The following is a 14,777-nucleotide window of genomic DNA, read 5'->3' as shown; positions in this document are numbered from 1 at the left end:
CGTTGATACTAGTTTTGTACTTTTTGTCAGCTTTTGTTAACATTTTAATGTGTTTTTTTATAATTAACTAGCGTGTACCAGCGACTTCGTTCGCGTCGAATTAATCATTTGTAATGGTGATGATAAAGCAAAGCAAGAATTTCCATTAACATACAAACTGGATAAAATTTTCTCACATTTATGTCAGCATGAGAGAAAACAATATGGCGATATTATTATATAACTTGGTAATATTTGAGGGGTAGTTTCATCTCGTTGGCATTTGACTTTCGAAAAATCCGTTTACCAAAAATAAGCTTCTTACGTCAAGCAGTTTAAGCAGAATCGTGGTTGAGAAATTACCCAACTTTTTGGAACACCCTGTATGATTTTTTAAAAAATTTCAAAATATGTAAAAAACCAAATAAATTATGCTTGTCCAAGCGTTTTCCCGAAAGACTAACCGTTTTTTAAATAACAAATATTGTAATATTTGAGGGGCGTTTTCACCCTCTTGGAATTTGAGATTCGAGAAACCCCTCCTTATCGAACATCTACACCCCACAGTCAATCCGTTTGCCAAAAATCAGTCAAGCAGTTTAAGCAGAATCGTGATTACTCAATGGTCATATTTTATGAAACACCCTGTATAAATTTATAAAAAATCTTAAAATATGTAAAACAACAAAATAAAATATACGTGTTTAAGAGTTTTTCCGAAAAACTCACCGGTTTTTAAATAAAAAATATTAAAATATTTGAGGGATAGTTTCACCCGCTTAGAATTCCAGTTTCGAAAAATCCCTTGTTATCGAACCTCTACACCCTAAAATCAATCTGTTTTACAAAAATCAGCTTTTTATGTCAAGCGCTTTAAGCAGGATCGTGATTAATCAATGACCAGATTTTTCGAAACACCCTGTATAAGTTTTTAAAAAATCTTAAAATATGTAAAAAAAAACAAAATAAAATATACGTGTTTAAGCGTTTTTTCGGAAACGACCGTTTTTTAAATAAAAAAGATTGTAATATTTGAGGGGTGGTTTCACCCTCTTGGAACTGGAATTTCGAAAAATCCCTTCTTATCGAACCTCTACACCTTAGAATCAACCTGTATGCCAAAATTGAGCTTCTTACGTTGCGTGGTTTGAGCAGGATCGTGATTAATCAGTATGTCAGTCACTTAAGGATTTTATATATATATTTTTTTCCATAACAAGGGGCCGTCCTCTGCCGGAAACACTGCGACCTGTGAGGCCTATTGTGTTTGTCCCCCTTCTATATCTGCACCCATTCTCCTATCCCTGTGCCCTGCACTAGCTTATGCAGGTCCTTGATAGGATGGGAGCATAGTTCCTCCGGTTCTAGCCTAGCTTTCCCAAGTAAAGAGTGTCGCTTGCGATCCAGAGCCTCGCAATGACATATTATATGCTCCGCTGTTTCAGGATCTTTATCGCAGAGTCTGCAGCAAAGACTTCCTTGATACAGGTTGAGCTTGTTCAGATAATACTCGACAGCCATGTTTCCTGTCAAGAGGCCTGTTGTAATCCGCACTTTATTCCTGCTAAGCATTAGGTCCTTGGATAAAAGCCTTGCTGTGCCTGTGTCCCTGTCTGTTTCTCCAGTGGACATTGTGCTTTTCCTTGAGCCAGAGTTTTAGTGCACTACGGGCCATACATTTGGGTATTCCCAGTACTGGCTCTGGACCAAGTTAGGATGCCGATGATCTCTGCCTAGCTAGCTCATCGGCTTTTTCGTTGCCTTGGATACCGCTGTGGCCCGGCACCCAGAATAATTTAATTCTGTTCCTTCGTAATTTTATATATTGGTATAGATTAGTATGATACCAGGAAATAACAGCATACACCATAGGCGTAGTCAAAACATTTAACAAAAATATAAGTATCTCTTCAAGCCTAAGCTTCAAGCAAGTTAGTGAAGAAAAATATGGGGCACGGCACTGTTTGGGAACATGGTAACAATTTGGTCTCGGGTAGTATTGGTCCTTGTATTCTTTAGTCATTGGGAGCTATAAACTGTACCATAATGATCTCATTAATAGTCACTATAGGTGATAAAAAGCTGATTTTCTAAAAAAAGTTAAATAATAAGCTTATACCGGGTGCGTCTCAAAAGTGGCTCACCCCAATAACTTTTTTATTTTAACAGATAAAACAACGAGATTGGTATGTTAGAATATGACATAAATTGGGATTGATTGACATATTCAATTTGTTTGATTGACATATTCAATTGAAACTTCCGGTTTCACCGGAAATGACTACAACTTTTGATTTTTAAACGGCACCCTCGATATTTTTTTACTCTATTCGATAGAAAATCACACTCTGAATATGATATGTCATTCTACATATCATATGTCAACTTTTGACATTTTCGCATATGGTTTATTTGAAATTGTAACATGCGGTTCATAACGAAAATTTGACTCGAAATACCAAGTGTGTGGTATCAAATTATTCGTAAAAGAATGCTTTTTCAAAATATGTTAATGTCCACCCTCGTTCCATTTGAATAAAATTGAGATATTATTAAAAATACGATTTGGGCATATTTTAACCGGCCAGGATAAGACACTAAAAACATTAAACGATCAAATCTATTTTTCCAAGGCTCCGTGATTAAAACTAGTGTTTTTATCACAGTCATGGCACTCTAGATTAAAATTTAAAATACAATTTGTTTTTGAGCAAATATGTCAAAAGTTGACATGATATGTCATTCAAGTGTCATTTTCAATCGAATAAAGTAAAAAAATACCGAGGGTGCCATTTATAAATCAAAAGATGTAGTCATTTCCGGTGAAACAGGAAGTAACCGAAAACAATTGAATATATCAATCAATCCCAATTTATGTCATATACTGACATACTAAATCTCGTTTTTTTTATCTGAAAAAATAAAAGTTATAGGGGTGAGCGACTTTTGAGACGAACCAGGTATTATGGTCTATTAAGAGCACTGAATAGTAAAATAAGAGATCCAGGCCCGTATTTAAATTAAGAAAGTCGATAATGGTATCTCGAATTCGAAACGTCGGATAGTGGCATTTGAAAAATGAATAATGCCATTTTGTAGAGAAGGAATACTGACTCTGGCAAAAGTGGGAATAGTTTTCATCTACCTCATTATTTATAATTATTAATCCTAAAAGTTTAGAAAAACAAATAAACTGGAAAATAGTAAGGTACAGTCCAGACATTAAACATGTAAATTAGATGCACAATTTAATTGTCTATCAAATTGTATTATACAATGCCTTACCAGTCTCTTCAAGTTTTCGTAGAAAATGCATTTCCTTATAATTTAGACCTCATTTATCAATATACCCATGAAATATTGACATTTTGGATATTTTTTTAAAGCAAAAAATGTACAAAATGTACAGATGCTTAAACCGATAATCGATAATATTACTAGCCCATTTGTTTACAAAAAGAAAACTATTTAAATATTTGTAAAAGAGTATACTAATTAAAAATACCACCATTATTTTCATCCAAATATTACTTAATTACTTTACTTAATTGTGTTAGTTAATAAAATATTCTAAATAATTGTGGATTTGAATCAGAAATCAATATTATAACAAGTTATGAATGTGAACGTCCCTGTTGTTATAAATTACCATTCGTCAAAAAATGAAATAACATTTTTTATAAGATGTTACTATTTACAACTTTAACTAATACACATACAAAATTCAGTTTTTTCGTATTTAGAGCAATTATTATTAATCAATGCAAACAGTTAATTAATGTAGTTTGATTACTGGGATCGTTTAATTGATCCTCATTCACAACAATATTTAAACAGTTTATTTTTATTTTATAATAAAGTAAGCGAACTATATCGACAATATTAGTATCTGTACTCTTTGAAAATTTGGTACTTTAAAAATAATCTAAAATATCAATATTCCATGGGCATATGATAAATGGTCTAAATTATAAGAAAATGCATTTTCTACAAAAAATTCAAGAGATAAAAAATGGTATAATACTAATTGGTAGATAATTAAATTGTGCATCTCATTCTCCGGTAAAATATACAGGGTGTCCATTTAAATTAAACAAGTTATTGCCGTTTAAAGCTAGTAATTATTTGACGTAAATTTATCCACCTAAAAAGTCGAATTTGCAGAAATCGTAAACTTGTACATACGTTTTCTAATTATTTTATGAACTTATGAAGAACTGGCCACTCTCACTTACCCATTGTGCTCCTAAATCTATCACTGTTCCCCCAAATTCTACAGAGTGTATTCTACCCCCAATCCTATCCTCGGCTTCAAGAATAGTAACGTCTTCAAACCCATTTTTTAATAATTTAGTTGCGGCAGCAATACCAGCAGCTCCCGCACCGATAATCAAAACTTTAGGTTGATTTGTTTCACTCGCAGCTTTGTTACTCATGATTGTCTGATATCCATTAAAAAATTGACTGAAACAAATAAGAACAGTGATTTATTTCTTGTTAATTTTAAACAAATGTTGCGCTATTATTAAAAAATCATCTTTAAAAGCTTCGATTGCAACAGTGGTTTAAATTGGGTCAATTAAACATTATCCCTGCATACTTGTTCATGGTTCACCGTGGTTCAACGCTAAAATATTTTAAATTTTAAATAGATATGTCCTTGAGATCAAGTAACAAGTCTAAAATAAATGTGTTAAAAAATTAAGTATCTATAAGTGCTTGACGGAATAGCAAAAAAAAATAATGATTAATATTAACTAGCTTTTTCCAGCGATTACGTTCGCGTTACACCTGGTTCATGCATTGATTTAAATGATTGTTTACTTCTTTATAGATAGAGCTAGTGAGCCTTACAAATGCAATATTAAAACTATGTTTTTAAGAATTTTAGAGCTACTCGTATTTCATATGAAAGTTAGCAATTGTCGATTCTTCTGGGTATTATACAGGGCGAGTCTTGAATAAGTGATATATTTTCACGGCTGGTAGATCTCGATAAAATGAACATATTTTCTCTTTACCGTTTTTCAAATAACTCCAAAATCACGAGATATTTTACTTTAAAAAATTTCCAAAAAAAAATTTTTTTTGCTTAAATTTTGAGAACCACGGGAGCTTTTCGGGTTTTTCTGTCTAATAATTTAATCTACCACCTATGTGGCCATATTATCAAGAAATTGTGGTTTTTAACTAAAAACTAAAAAAAATCTAAAAAGTTAAATAACCTTAATAATTCTAGAAGCTGTTATCGAAATCAAACTATTTCAAAGAAGTTCAATTTTGGCCCAAAAATGATTTCGATATCTTGCTTTTTAACACTTTTTCTCAAATTTCAAACTACTTCCATAGACTGAAACTAATAATTATGTATGGTTGGAAAGAGGGTGGATGTGGTTTTTTATTTCTAAATTATGTATAGGGTGTTTTAGAAATCGGATCAAAGTCGAAATTTTGCAAAATCTGGAGAAAGAAAATCTCTCGAAAATAATAAACAGTGAAATGACTCTCTATAGATAGAACCCTACCTATGGTCCCATATAAACTGTATTAAGTTTGATTTTCATGCATCCGTTATCGATTGGTTAGAAACGGTTAACCAATCGAAGCCTTTAAATTCAACCAATAAAATTAATATCGTATCGTCGGACAACGGATGCATGAAAATCAAGCTTTACATATAAAAAGCTTTGACATATAAAGTTTTCAATTGAATTTGAAGTTTCCAATTGTTGCTTTTCTTGAATACTTCCCTGATTTATTTTTATTTTTCAAGAGCATTAATACTCTCTTTATACGTTATTTTTTATTCCTAGAAGGATGGTTTGAGAAGAAAGATTTTGTTCATATTATTGATGTCACTAAATAAATCCTTGTATACCATTCTATACTTCTAGATGTTATAGTAATGCATTTTCGCACAACAAATTTTCATTCCCTATTCTACTCCCTATGGGTATGAATTTCATAAATTCTCTATGTTCAAATAATTAACTAATGTCTTTTAAATGATCCTTTTTGTGTGTATAATCCAGAGTCGTGACCTCTGTTGGTTTATATAAATTTTTACTAACTTTACCCATTTGGTTGATGAATTTCAATAATCTCTTCTAATTCTTTCTGTATAATTTCATTCTTCTAGACCAGATAGTAAGGAATTTTCATACAACAAATTGTTCGACATAATTTTACACTCTAAGAGGAAAGAGGATGAATTTCCTAAAATCACTTTGCGTAGCTAATTCACTAATCACTAATGCCATAAACGAACCTTTGTACTAATATTTATGTATCTAAGGCTGGCGGTTTTAACTGATCCCTAAAATATCTAAAAACTTGATATATAATCTAACTGACAATGACAAATAATTTATTTCTAGAGGTATTGTTTGTAGGTGTTTTTCAGGTATGTTTTAGTATTTAGTCGTTTTACACAAAGAAATAACCATTAAACAATATAAAAATACTTCATAACAAATCTAGACATATACAACCTTTCATTTAAAAAAAGAATCATCAAGATTGGTGAAGCGGTTTCGGCGGAATGGATGTAACAAAAAAAACCTTTGAGCTTTTATATATGTATAATGGATGTATGGATAGTTGAATCAAAATACACACGGTGCATAAAATACTATAGTATTGTATACTATACCGTATGATTCGAAAAAACAACGGCTTCAAAGACGGCTGGAGATTGACAATCGGTGATGATTTTGGCGAGATCAATATCTAGACGTCATTTACTAAAAATTGCCATACTTAAAACTTGTCAAAAATTAACACTAATAATATAATAATTATATACTCTGTTTTTTTTTCTCAGGTAAGATTTCGACAGACGATGGCAGAAGAAAAGCAGATGACGTCCCATACCAATCTATTTATTTCACTAAAAAAGTTTCTAATATTTTTTTAGTTAACTATAGATGGGTTTATACAGTCTGTGAAACGAATAACTTTGAATTTGACAGTTCCCGCGGGCTTTTCTAGTGTTAATTTTATTAGGTTAGCAACTTGCGGCCATGCCTTGGCCATGCTGACGCAATGCCGTCTCTAATAGAACAGCCTCGGAACTCGGAACGAGATTTATAGCATCACGCTAGTTACATACACAGTTACAAGTTCACGCTAGTTACATACATCTCGTATGGTACCAAAAACTGGAGTATCCTTTAGCACAGATTATACAGATTATAATCTTTGTTTTTTCTTTATTGTTTTTCGTGGTTCCAATTTTCGGAATCGGGCACTAGTTAGGTGACTAGTTTGCGCACATAGCACGCCCACTTATGGCCTCTAAAATTGTGCACAGCGCCTGACCGGCACAGTTATTAGAGAGATATCGGAAAACCCAAATACGTTTAAATAAAATATACGACGGCCTCCCCATAAGAGCAATGAGAGGATTTACGTCCCAGTATTGAAGGAGGACAGAAAATCGAGTCGAATGGTTTCAAAACATAGGTTCATCCTTGTTTAGTCAAACCTCCTACAAACCAAGGATAGATTTATGTAGGAAATGCATTGAAATTCTATAGCCATCCTTCAATATCGGGACAGGAATTTAAGCGGTATCCTCCGTATACTTTATTTTAAACGTATTTGGGAAAACCGAATAGCGTCATCCAGTATTTACGCGTACCTTATCATGGTTACGATATGCGCGAGTCAATTTTTAATGCAACACCCGCTAAGAACGTTACCGCCTGACGTAATTTGCGGATCAATTACACTAAGCGCTTTTTCTAAATAACCTCTGATAACGTTTAAAAATTGCTTAAATGGGCATGTTCGGGTACTTGACAACCGGAGCCGGCCGGCGAGATCTTTTATTTTAGGTTATGTTTGAATTGTTTTGGATTATTGCTTTAGTTTTATTAGGTAATTTGATATTTAAGTAGCTGGGATTAGTTTTAATTAAATAAATATGGCCCAAAATATGGATTCCACCTCTTCCAATACTAAAGAACCTATAAAGAGTCTTAGGTTTACAGCAGATGACGACTTAGCCCTTCTAAGAGAATTTGTTGCTTGTTGCCCTAAACCGGACGTTGAACAATAAAGCACTGGAAATAAGTACTTTAGCCCTTTAGTTTTAAAATACCTAGTAAACAAAACAATTTCAAAGTTTTAAATCCAAAGTTAGGTTAAGTTTAAATAGCGGACGCGACGCGATCAGAATTCTTTCCGATCCGATAACTATAAATGAAGAGAGTTAATACCACCTCAAGTAAAGGAAACAACACCTGGCCTTATTAACGTCTATGCACGCTATTCGGTTTAGCGATATCTCTCTATTACGCTGTTTATTGTTATTTTACGCGAGTTTATTTTTGCGCACAGGAAATTTGACTCGTTTGCACATCGTCATAAAAAACAATTTTGGTACCACGAATTAGGGACAAGATTTTTATCTGTATACTTATAGGATACCTAATATGTGCCTTTAGTATCTCTAAAATAGCAGCACATGATAGGTAAATAATACATTTTAGTACTGCAAAGAGATAATGTCAAAAGATACTGGTTTAAAAAATTAAAATTAAAGTTAATTAACCAACTTTTAAGGTATACAATTCTAATCTAAATAAGTGTTATTATTAATAAAATATTTTGTTTTACTAAAAAAAGAAATTTTGTGAGCTTATGTAAATCAATTTAAAGCATTTTCTAAAATTATGTAAAGTTCTACAGAGTGTCACCAAAAAAAGTTACCCTACATATTAAAGTTATGTTTTTTGTAATGAAACACCCTATATATTAATTGATTTTTGGATTCTAGTAAAAAAATAAAGATTTGTTTCATTAGAAAAGTATATGACTAAAATGTATAGTTTTTGAAATACATTCACCGGCACGAAAAATGGGCAACTTAAAACTTTGATGCATTTTGAAGGTTAATATATTTTGATTTAATGGGCCGATTCTGATGATTTTTTAAGCAGTGTGTTGCCAAATTATTTGACTTTTTAGTATTTTTTGAAACACAGCTTGAAAGCAGGAAATTTTTTTTGCCATGTGGTTTCCAAATGTATGTAAAGGGAGTTTATTTTCATTAACTGTTTTTTTTTCTACTTGAATCAGTGGCATCCGTACGCAGACACCCTTGGATTAATTATTGATTAAAATAAATGGGATGCCACTGCTTTTTTTTTCAAGGAAACATTTTTTTCTAGATTGTTGATTCCTATTTAATAAGACTAATATTTCCAATTATTGTTCTGGGGCATGGTTTTAGTTTTCGAGAAAAAATGTTCTTTAAAAAAGTGCTGGTAATTAAGAAAGAGAAATCGTTTACTAGGAAAAACGCAGTGGCGTGCCATTTATTTCCAGCCGATTAAACTCAGTATTTTTTAATTTTTAACACTCTGTATATCAAAAAGAAAATACTTTAGACCGCATGTTCATATAAGCTTTGTTTCTTAAAAAGCGATGAGAAATCACATTCTAAATTTTTTAGACCACCTAAGAAACACCCTGTATACATTATTTGCTCTGTATATTTTCCATAAAATTCTTATTCAGTAAACACTACATTATGGTCATACACACTATACCGAGTGATGTAATATACTTCTTAGGGGGGTCATATCTTAAAAAAGTTTTTTTTTCGAGACATTATACAGAATGGTTTCTGAAATATAAAAATATATTTAGATTTTTTTACGTATAAATGCTCTATAAAAATTATAACATGGCGAATTATTCTAGTAGGTATTAATAATTGGCTCTTTTCTAAACTAACCAATCATAATAACAAAAATTGACTATTGAACTAGAAACAGGCGTAATCAGGGCGTTAACAGTAGCGTTCGGTAAAATTTTTAGAAGGGGAAGCAATGCGGTAAAGGTAATAAAAAAAAGTCGAAAATATTTCTGTATACCTATAGCATTCGACATCATTATAATATAATCCACTACCTATAATTTCATATTAGTGGTACTTAAATTCCTCGGCCGTCGTTGGTTTTATGCAATTGTATTCGTTTATTTCAAAAACCACAGCTCATACTTGAATACGATTGGAGTGACGAAACAACGGGCGACCCATTGAGGTACGTTCAGGCTGAGAGCGCCGAGCGTTGCGTCGAGGCGTTCAGGCTGGAAGCGTCAGTTCAGCGTCTTGTGAGACTGTTTTTTACATTTCTAGTTTGTAAAATGGGTTTAAAGAGAGCAGTTTATTTAATTTTACTATTAGAAACGTCAAATCTCGTCGAAAAACAGTTCTATAGATCTAGGATGCGTTTAGGCAATCGCTGTTTTTTCGAGTGTCCAGCTTAATGTGAGTTGAAAAAATAAATATGGATGATAAGGTGAAAATTGGGGCCGCTGCTTTTATTGTATTGGCTGATGCTTGCAAAAAAAACAAAGAAACTCTGTAGCAAAACAAAATTGATGCAAAGCTGAGAAAACTACAGTGCAAGCATTTTATTAAATAAATTAACCGGTAAACATTTTAAGAACTTTTGTCGTTATCGTATCAATATTTAGCAGGCGGAGGATCACAGGGGTCTTTTGGTAGATTACTCATTATAGTGTATTTTTAAGACCTGTATTCATTTTCAGCCAATTCTATCAGGTGTTTCTCAAAAGGGGCTCTCCTTTTATACTTTTTTTATTTTTTCAGATAATACAACGAAATTTGGTTTGTTAGTATATGACATAAATCGGGATTGATTGACGTATTCAATTACCTTCGGTCGCTTCCTGTTTCACCGGAAATGACTACAACTTTGGATTTTTAGATTGTATCCTAAGTACTTTTACTTTATTTGATAGAAAATGACATTCTGAATAGAATGACATACCATACGTCAATTTTAGACATTTCCAATTAAATAAAAATAGCATTTTAAATTTCAATCTAGAGTGCCAAGACTGAGTTAAAACTATTAATTTGTAGTCAAAGAACTTTGGAAACATATATTTGATCGTGTAATTTTTTTTCGTATCCTTTGAGACGTGGTCGGGAACGCCAAATGCGCGTTTTTCTTTGATCGCGTACTATTTTTTTCGCGTTTCTATCGTCTATATTCGGCAACATACGTGCCTACATTAACCTGTACGATCCAGAGACTGTTTTTAGTTTTTCATTTTATTCGTTTTGCGTGCATAATGATTTCGCACATGGTGGAATATGGAAGACGAAAAACTTTTAGTTGAAAGTCTTAGTTGAAAAATACACGGAACTATATGATCCTGTTGATAAGAACTATGCCAATCAGCAAAGAAAATGCAATCTTCTTCAAACAGAAGAACCAAAAAAAGACCTCTTCCATAGAACTCATTTTATATAAACAAAAGAGACCGCGAGCAGTACTGTTGCAACTACGAAATGCGACTAATTTTTGTTTAGATTGAGAACAGCTCAGCTGAGCTCAGCCAAGACCGCGACCGCCTAGTGCGTTCCCTCCTTAATAGGCCTAGGCTAGCTGTAGTTGTTGGCTTTATTATTTATAAATCTACCTATCTCACAATTTTCACTTAATATCTGTTTAATTATATATGTTCGCGAACATTTTGTTCGCTTAGCTTGGACGCGGCTTTAGGAACCGAGATTTCCCGTTTTTTCGCTACTTTCGGAACTATCTAATTTTTGTGCAGTGATGGTGCTAGTTCATCAATTAAAAAGCAAGGAATGGTTTTCAATTGTAAAATCGATAAAAAAAATTGAGATTTTTAATGAAAATAATATCAAATTCTTAAGTAATCAGTCATGAGAATATTAAGATGAACACAGGCAAAGAAAAAATGGGTAACTTAAAATTTACATCAAAGAACATAAGTAAACTAATTTAACTAAATTTGAGGAATAAAAACATAACATAAAATTAAACTAACTATACATTGAACAACATTATACTTAATAATAAAATATCAAATTTAAACTTCAATAATTGCTAATAAACAATATAGTAACTTCAAAAGAAGTTCAGAAGTAAGAATAACAATATAGCATCACTACTCATTTAGAAGAGTTTGATTGCGACCGCTGGAAAGTATAAAAATATTTTTTTAATTATTGTTACCGAGTTCCGAAAGTACCGAAAGAACCAGGAATTAATAATTTTGATTTGTTTGCCGGTTCTTTGATGTCTCAAAAGAACCAGGAATTCACGTTACTTCCGGTACCGGGATTTCCCGGTTTTGAACCCTATGCATCATGGATGCATATGTATATGAACTCACCTTTAACTGCTATTATACTAACTCTATACATACAGAGTCCGGCAATAGTGTGTCGGGCATCTGTAGCTCCTAGAATAAAAAACTTGGGAATTTTGTTTAAGTGCAAACCTAAAGTATGTACTAGGATGTATTTCAGGAAAATATTTTAACTTCTATAGGGTGGCTCACCCTGTATATTACTGCATTTTTGGCTTCCTTTCAGATCACTTTACATAATCCTAAGACATGAGTAAGAGTAAATATATTTCGATTTTTTCAGCCTCTCAAAAAAATTGTTAATAACACAAGGACTCTCCTGAATTCAAAACTATATTAGATATATACTTTAGATGGTCTGTAATTACTTTGCTATAAATATGGAAATCGTAAATCATACAGGATGTTCAAAATTCTACGCCAAACTTTCTAAAATATAAAATAATTTTTCTTCGTTTTTTTTTTAAATGAAACACCCTGTATATTATTTTTTCAATAGATGGAGAATTAAAAAATGAACATTTTTTGTATTTAGAGTATTTCAAAATTGTTTCCACAGTAAATTTGTATCAAAGCCGCCTAATGATTTCTCTCTCGTATTTTACCATTGAAAGCGCCATATGAAATAATACTGCGTGTATCCGGAAAACTATTAATAATTTTGAAATACTTTAAATACAAAAAATGTCCGAACGAACGAACGAACGAACGAACGAACGAATGTTCGCTAGTGGTATGGACGGGGACCGTACGATAGAATCGCACGGGAAGACCGGACGCGAACGCCTTTGATGTACCGACTCGAAACGGATGGTCGAGCGAACGAACGAACGAACGGCCGCATGCGTTCGGTCCCCGTCTAAATATACCGCACTTTCATTCGTTCGTTCGTTCGCTCGTTCGGATAATGAATACGCACCTTAAGGTGCGTATTTATTATCCGCACGAACGAACGAATGTTCGCTAGTGGTATGGACGGGGACCGCACGAGAAGACCGAAGGCATTTGTTGGCGAACGCCTTTGATGTACCGACTCGAAACGGATGGTCGAGCGAACGAACGAACGAACGGCCGCATGCGTTCGGTCCCCGTCTAAATATACCGCACTTTCATTCGTCGAACGAACGAACGAACGAATGTTCGCTAGTGGTATGGACGGGGACCGTACGATAGAACCGCACGAGAAGACCGGAGGCATTTGTTGGCGAACGCCTTTGATGTACCGACTCGAAACGGATGGTCGAGCGAACGAACGGCCGCATGCGTTCGGTCCCCGTCTAAATATACCGCACTTTCGTTCGTTCGTTCGTTCGGATAATGAATACGCACCTTTAAGGAAGCGCCGCATTCACCGCTTCCATGTACCACACGCCTCCGATTATAAATATTTTCAATTAAAAAACTTCAGTTACACCTCATCACTGAGTGCGCCGAGACGACAACCATTCGTGCCATGAATTTTGGTACGACTGATATTGGAGATGGAGAACTACCCTCTATAAAACCGTCCCAGATACTGGCTTTTGTCAAAGCCCTGGGACTGTATGATGAGTTATGATTCAAGAAAGGGGGACACAATGGATCTGTAAGGTCGAAGTGAAAAACCCCCTCCCACTCATTCTAAATTCTAAATTCTAATTCTACTTCCGCTTAATAATTTCGAGAGGTATAAAAGTGCAGAGAATACTGTAGAAATCTCTATTAGTTAGCTTAGATTAACAATTAATTAGGTACCTACCAAAGGTACGTACCTACCTATTTCACAACTATGTAGGTATGGATTAAATTTTAAGATATTTTTAGAATGAGAATTTTATGACAAATACACAGAGGAAACAATATATCTATTCCCCATTTTAGAAACCCCAACTCTATTATAAAGATATATTTAAATCACTTTATATCAATAACTAAAGAATATATAATATGCGCTATCATTGCCAGTATCTATATTTTATAAAAAAATCCAGTGAAAATCTTAAGTAGGATAGATAACTGATAAACTATTTTTGGGCTAGTCGATCTCCCTGTATGTAACGCAGTTCATTTTGATACATTCAGTAAAATCCTTGTAAAATACATTAAGCTCAATTTAAATTTTAACTTTCCCGCAAAACAGTATATTCATTTAATTTACAAACAAGTCATGAAACAGTCGCTTGCCTTGTTACACATGATGTAAAACAGGGATAGTTATATAAACAAATGATATCCTGGGTCCTAGTGATTTTCTTTAGAAAATTCTTGGAAAATTCCAACACGTGGAAACCGTGAGCACATGTGCTAATTTTAAAATAAATATTACTGATAAAAAGTAACAAATTCATGTAAGAAGAATTGATCATTAATGAACAGAAAACACAGAAAAGTATTGTGACATTATACTTACCAGCTTGTAACTAACCTTTTTGATATATTAATCATACAAAAAACTTACAATCTCGTCAGATTAATGTATGCCATATGATAACTGACGATAATTACCTAAAATTTGCCTAAAATTAATTAATGATTTCTTTATCTATTTGAAACTAATTTCCAGTTGCCTAACCTACCTGCTCTACGTGGATGTTTATCTCAGGTGTGTTTCCTTCAAAACCGGCATGTGCCTCCCTTCCCCACCAACTATTGTC

The 14,777-nt window shown here is 33.2% G+C and overlaps 1 protein-coding gene across 8 annotated transcripts in view; it reads right to left on the bottom strand.

Moving 5' to 3' along the window:
- The window catches only part of LOC115881339 (spermine oxidase-like), a 102,897-nt gene that overhangs the window by 63,271 nt on the left and 24,849 nt on the right, over positions 1-14,777 (bottom strand). The window contains exons 1-3 of one of the 8 annotated variants that reach the window (XM_030898783.1): positions 14,700-14,766; positions 14,629-14,639; positions 4,215-4,443 (exon numbers count right to left, since the gene is read on the bottom strand). In XM_030898783.1, coding sequence (XP_030754643.1) covers positions 4,215-4,415 — 201 coding nt within the window. In that variant the 5' untranslated portion in view covers positions 4,416-4,443; positions 14,629-14,639; positions 14,700-14,766. The other 7 variants (XM_030898777.1, XM_030898778.1, XM_030898780.1 and 4 more) reach the window with 7 other exon arrangements.

Source organism: Sitophilus oryzae, unplaced genomic scaffold (genome assembly GCF_002938485.1).
Source record: "Sitophilus oryzae breed Bouriz unplaced genomic scaffold, Soryzae_2.0 scaffold_1716_pilon_pilon, whole genome shotgun sequence".
Taxonomy (NCBI): domain Eukaryota; kingdom Metazoa; phylum Arthropoda; class Insecta; order Coleoptera; family Curculionidae; genus Sitophilus; species Sitophilus oryzae.
The sequence above is the reverse complement of the archived record's forward strand: the minus strand, read 5'-3'. Positions and strand labels throughout refer to the sequence as shown.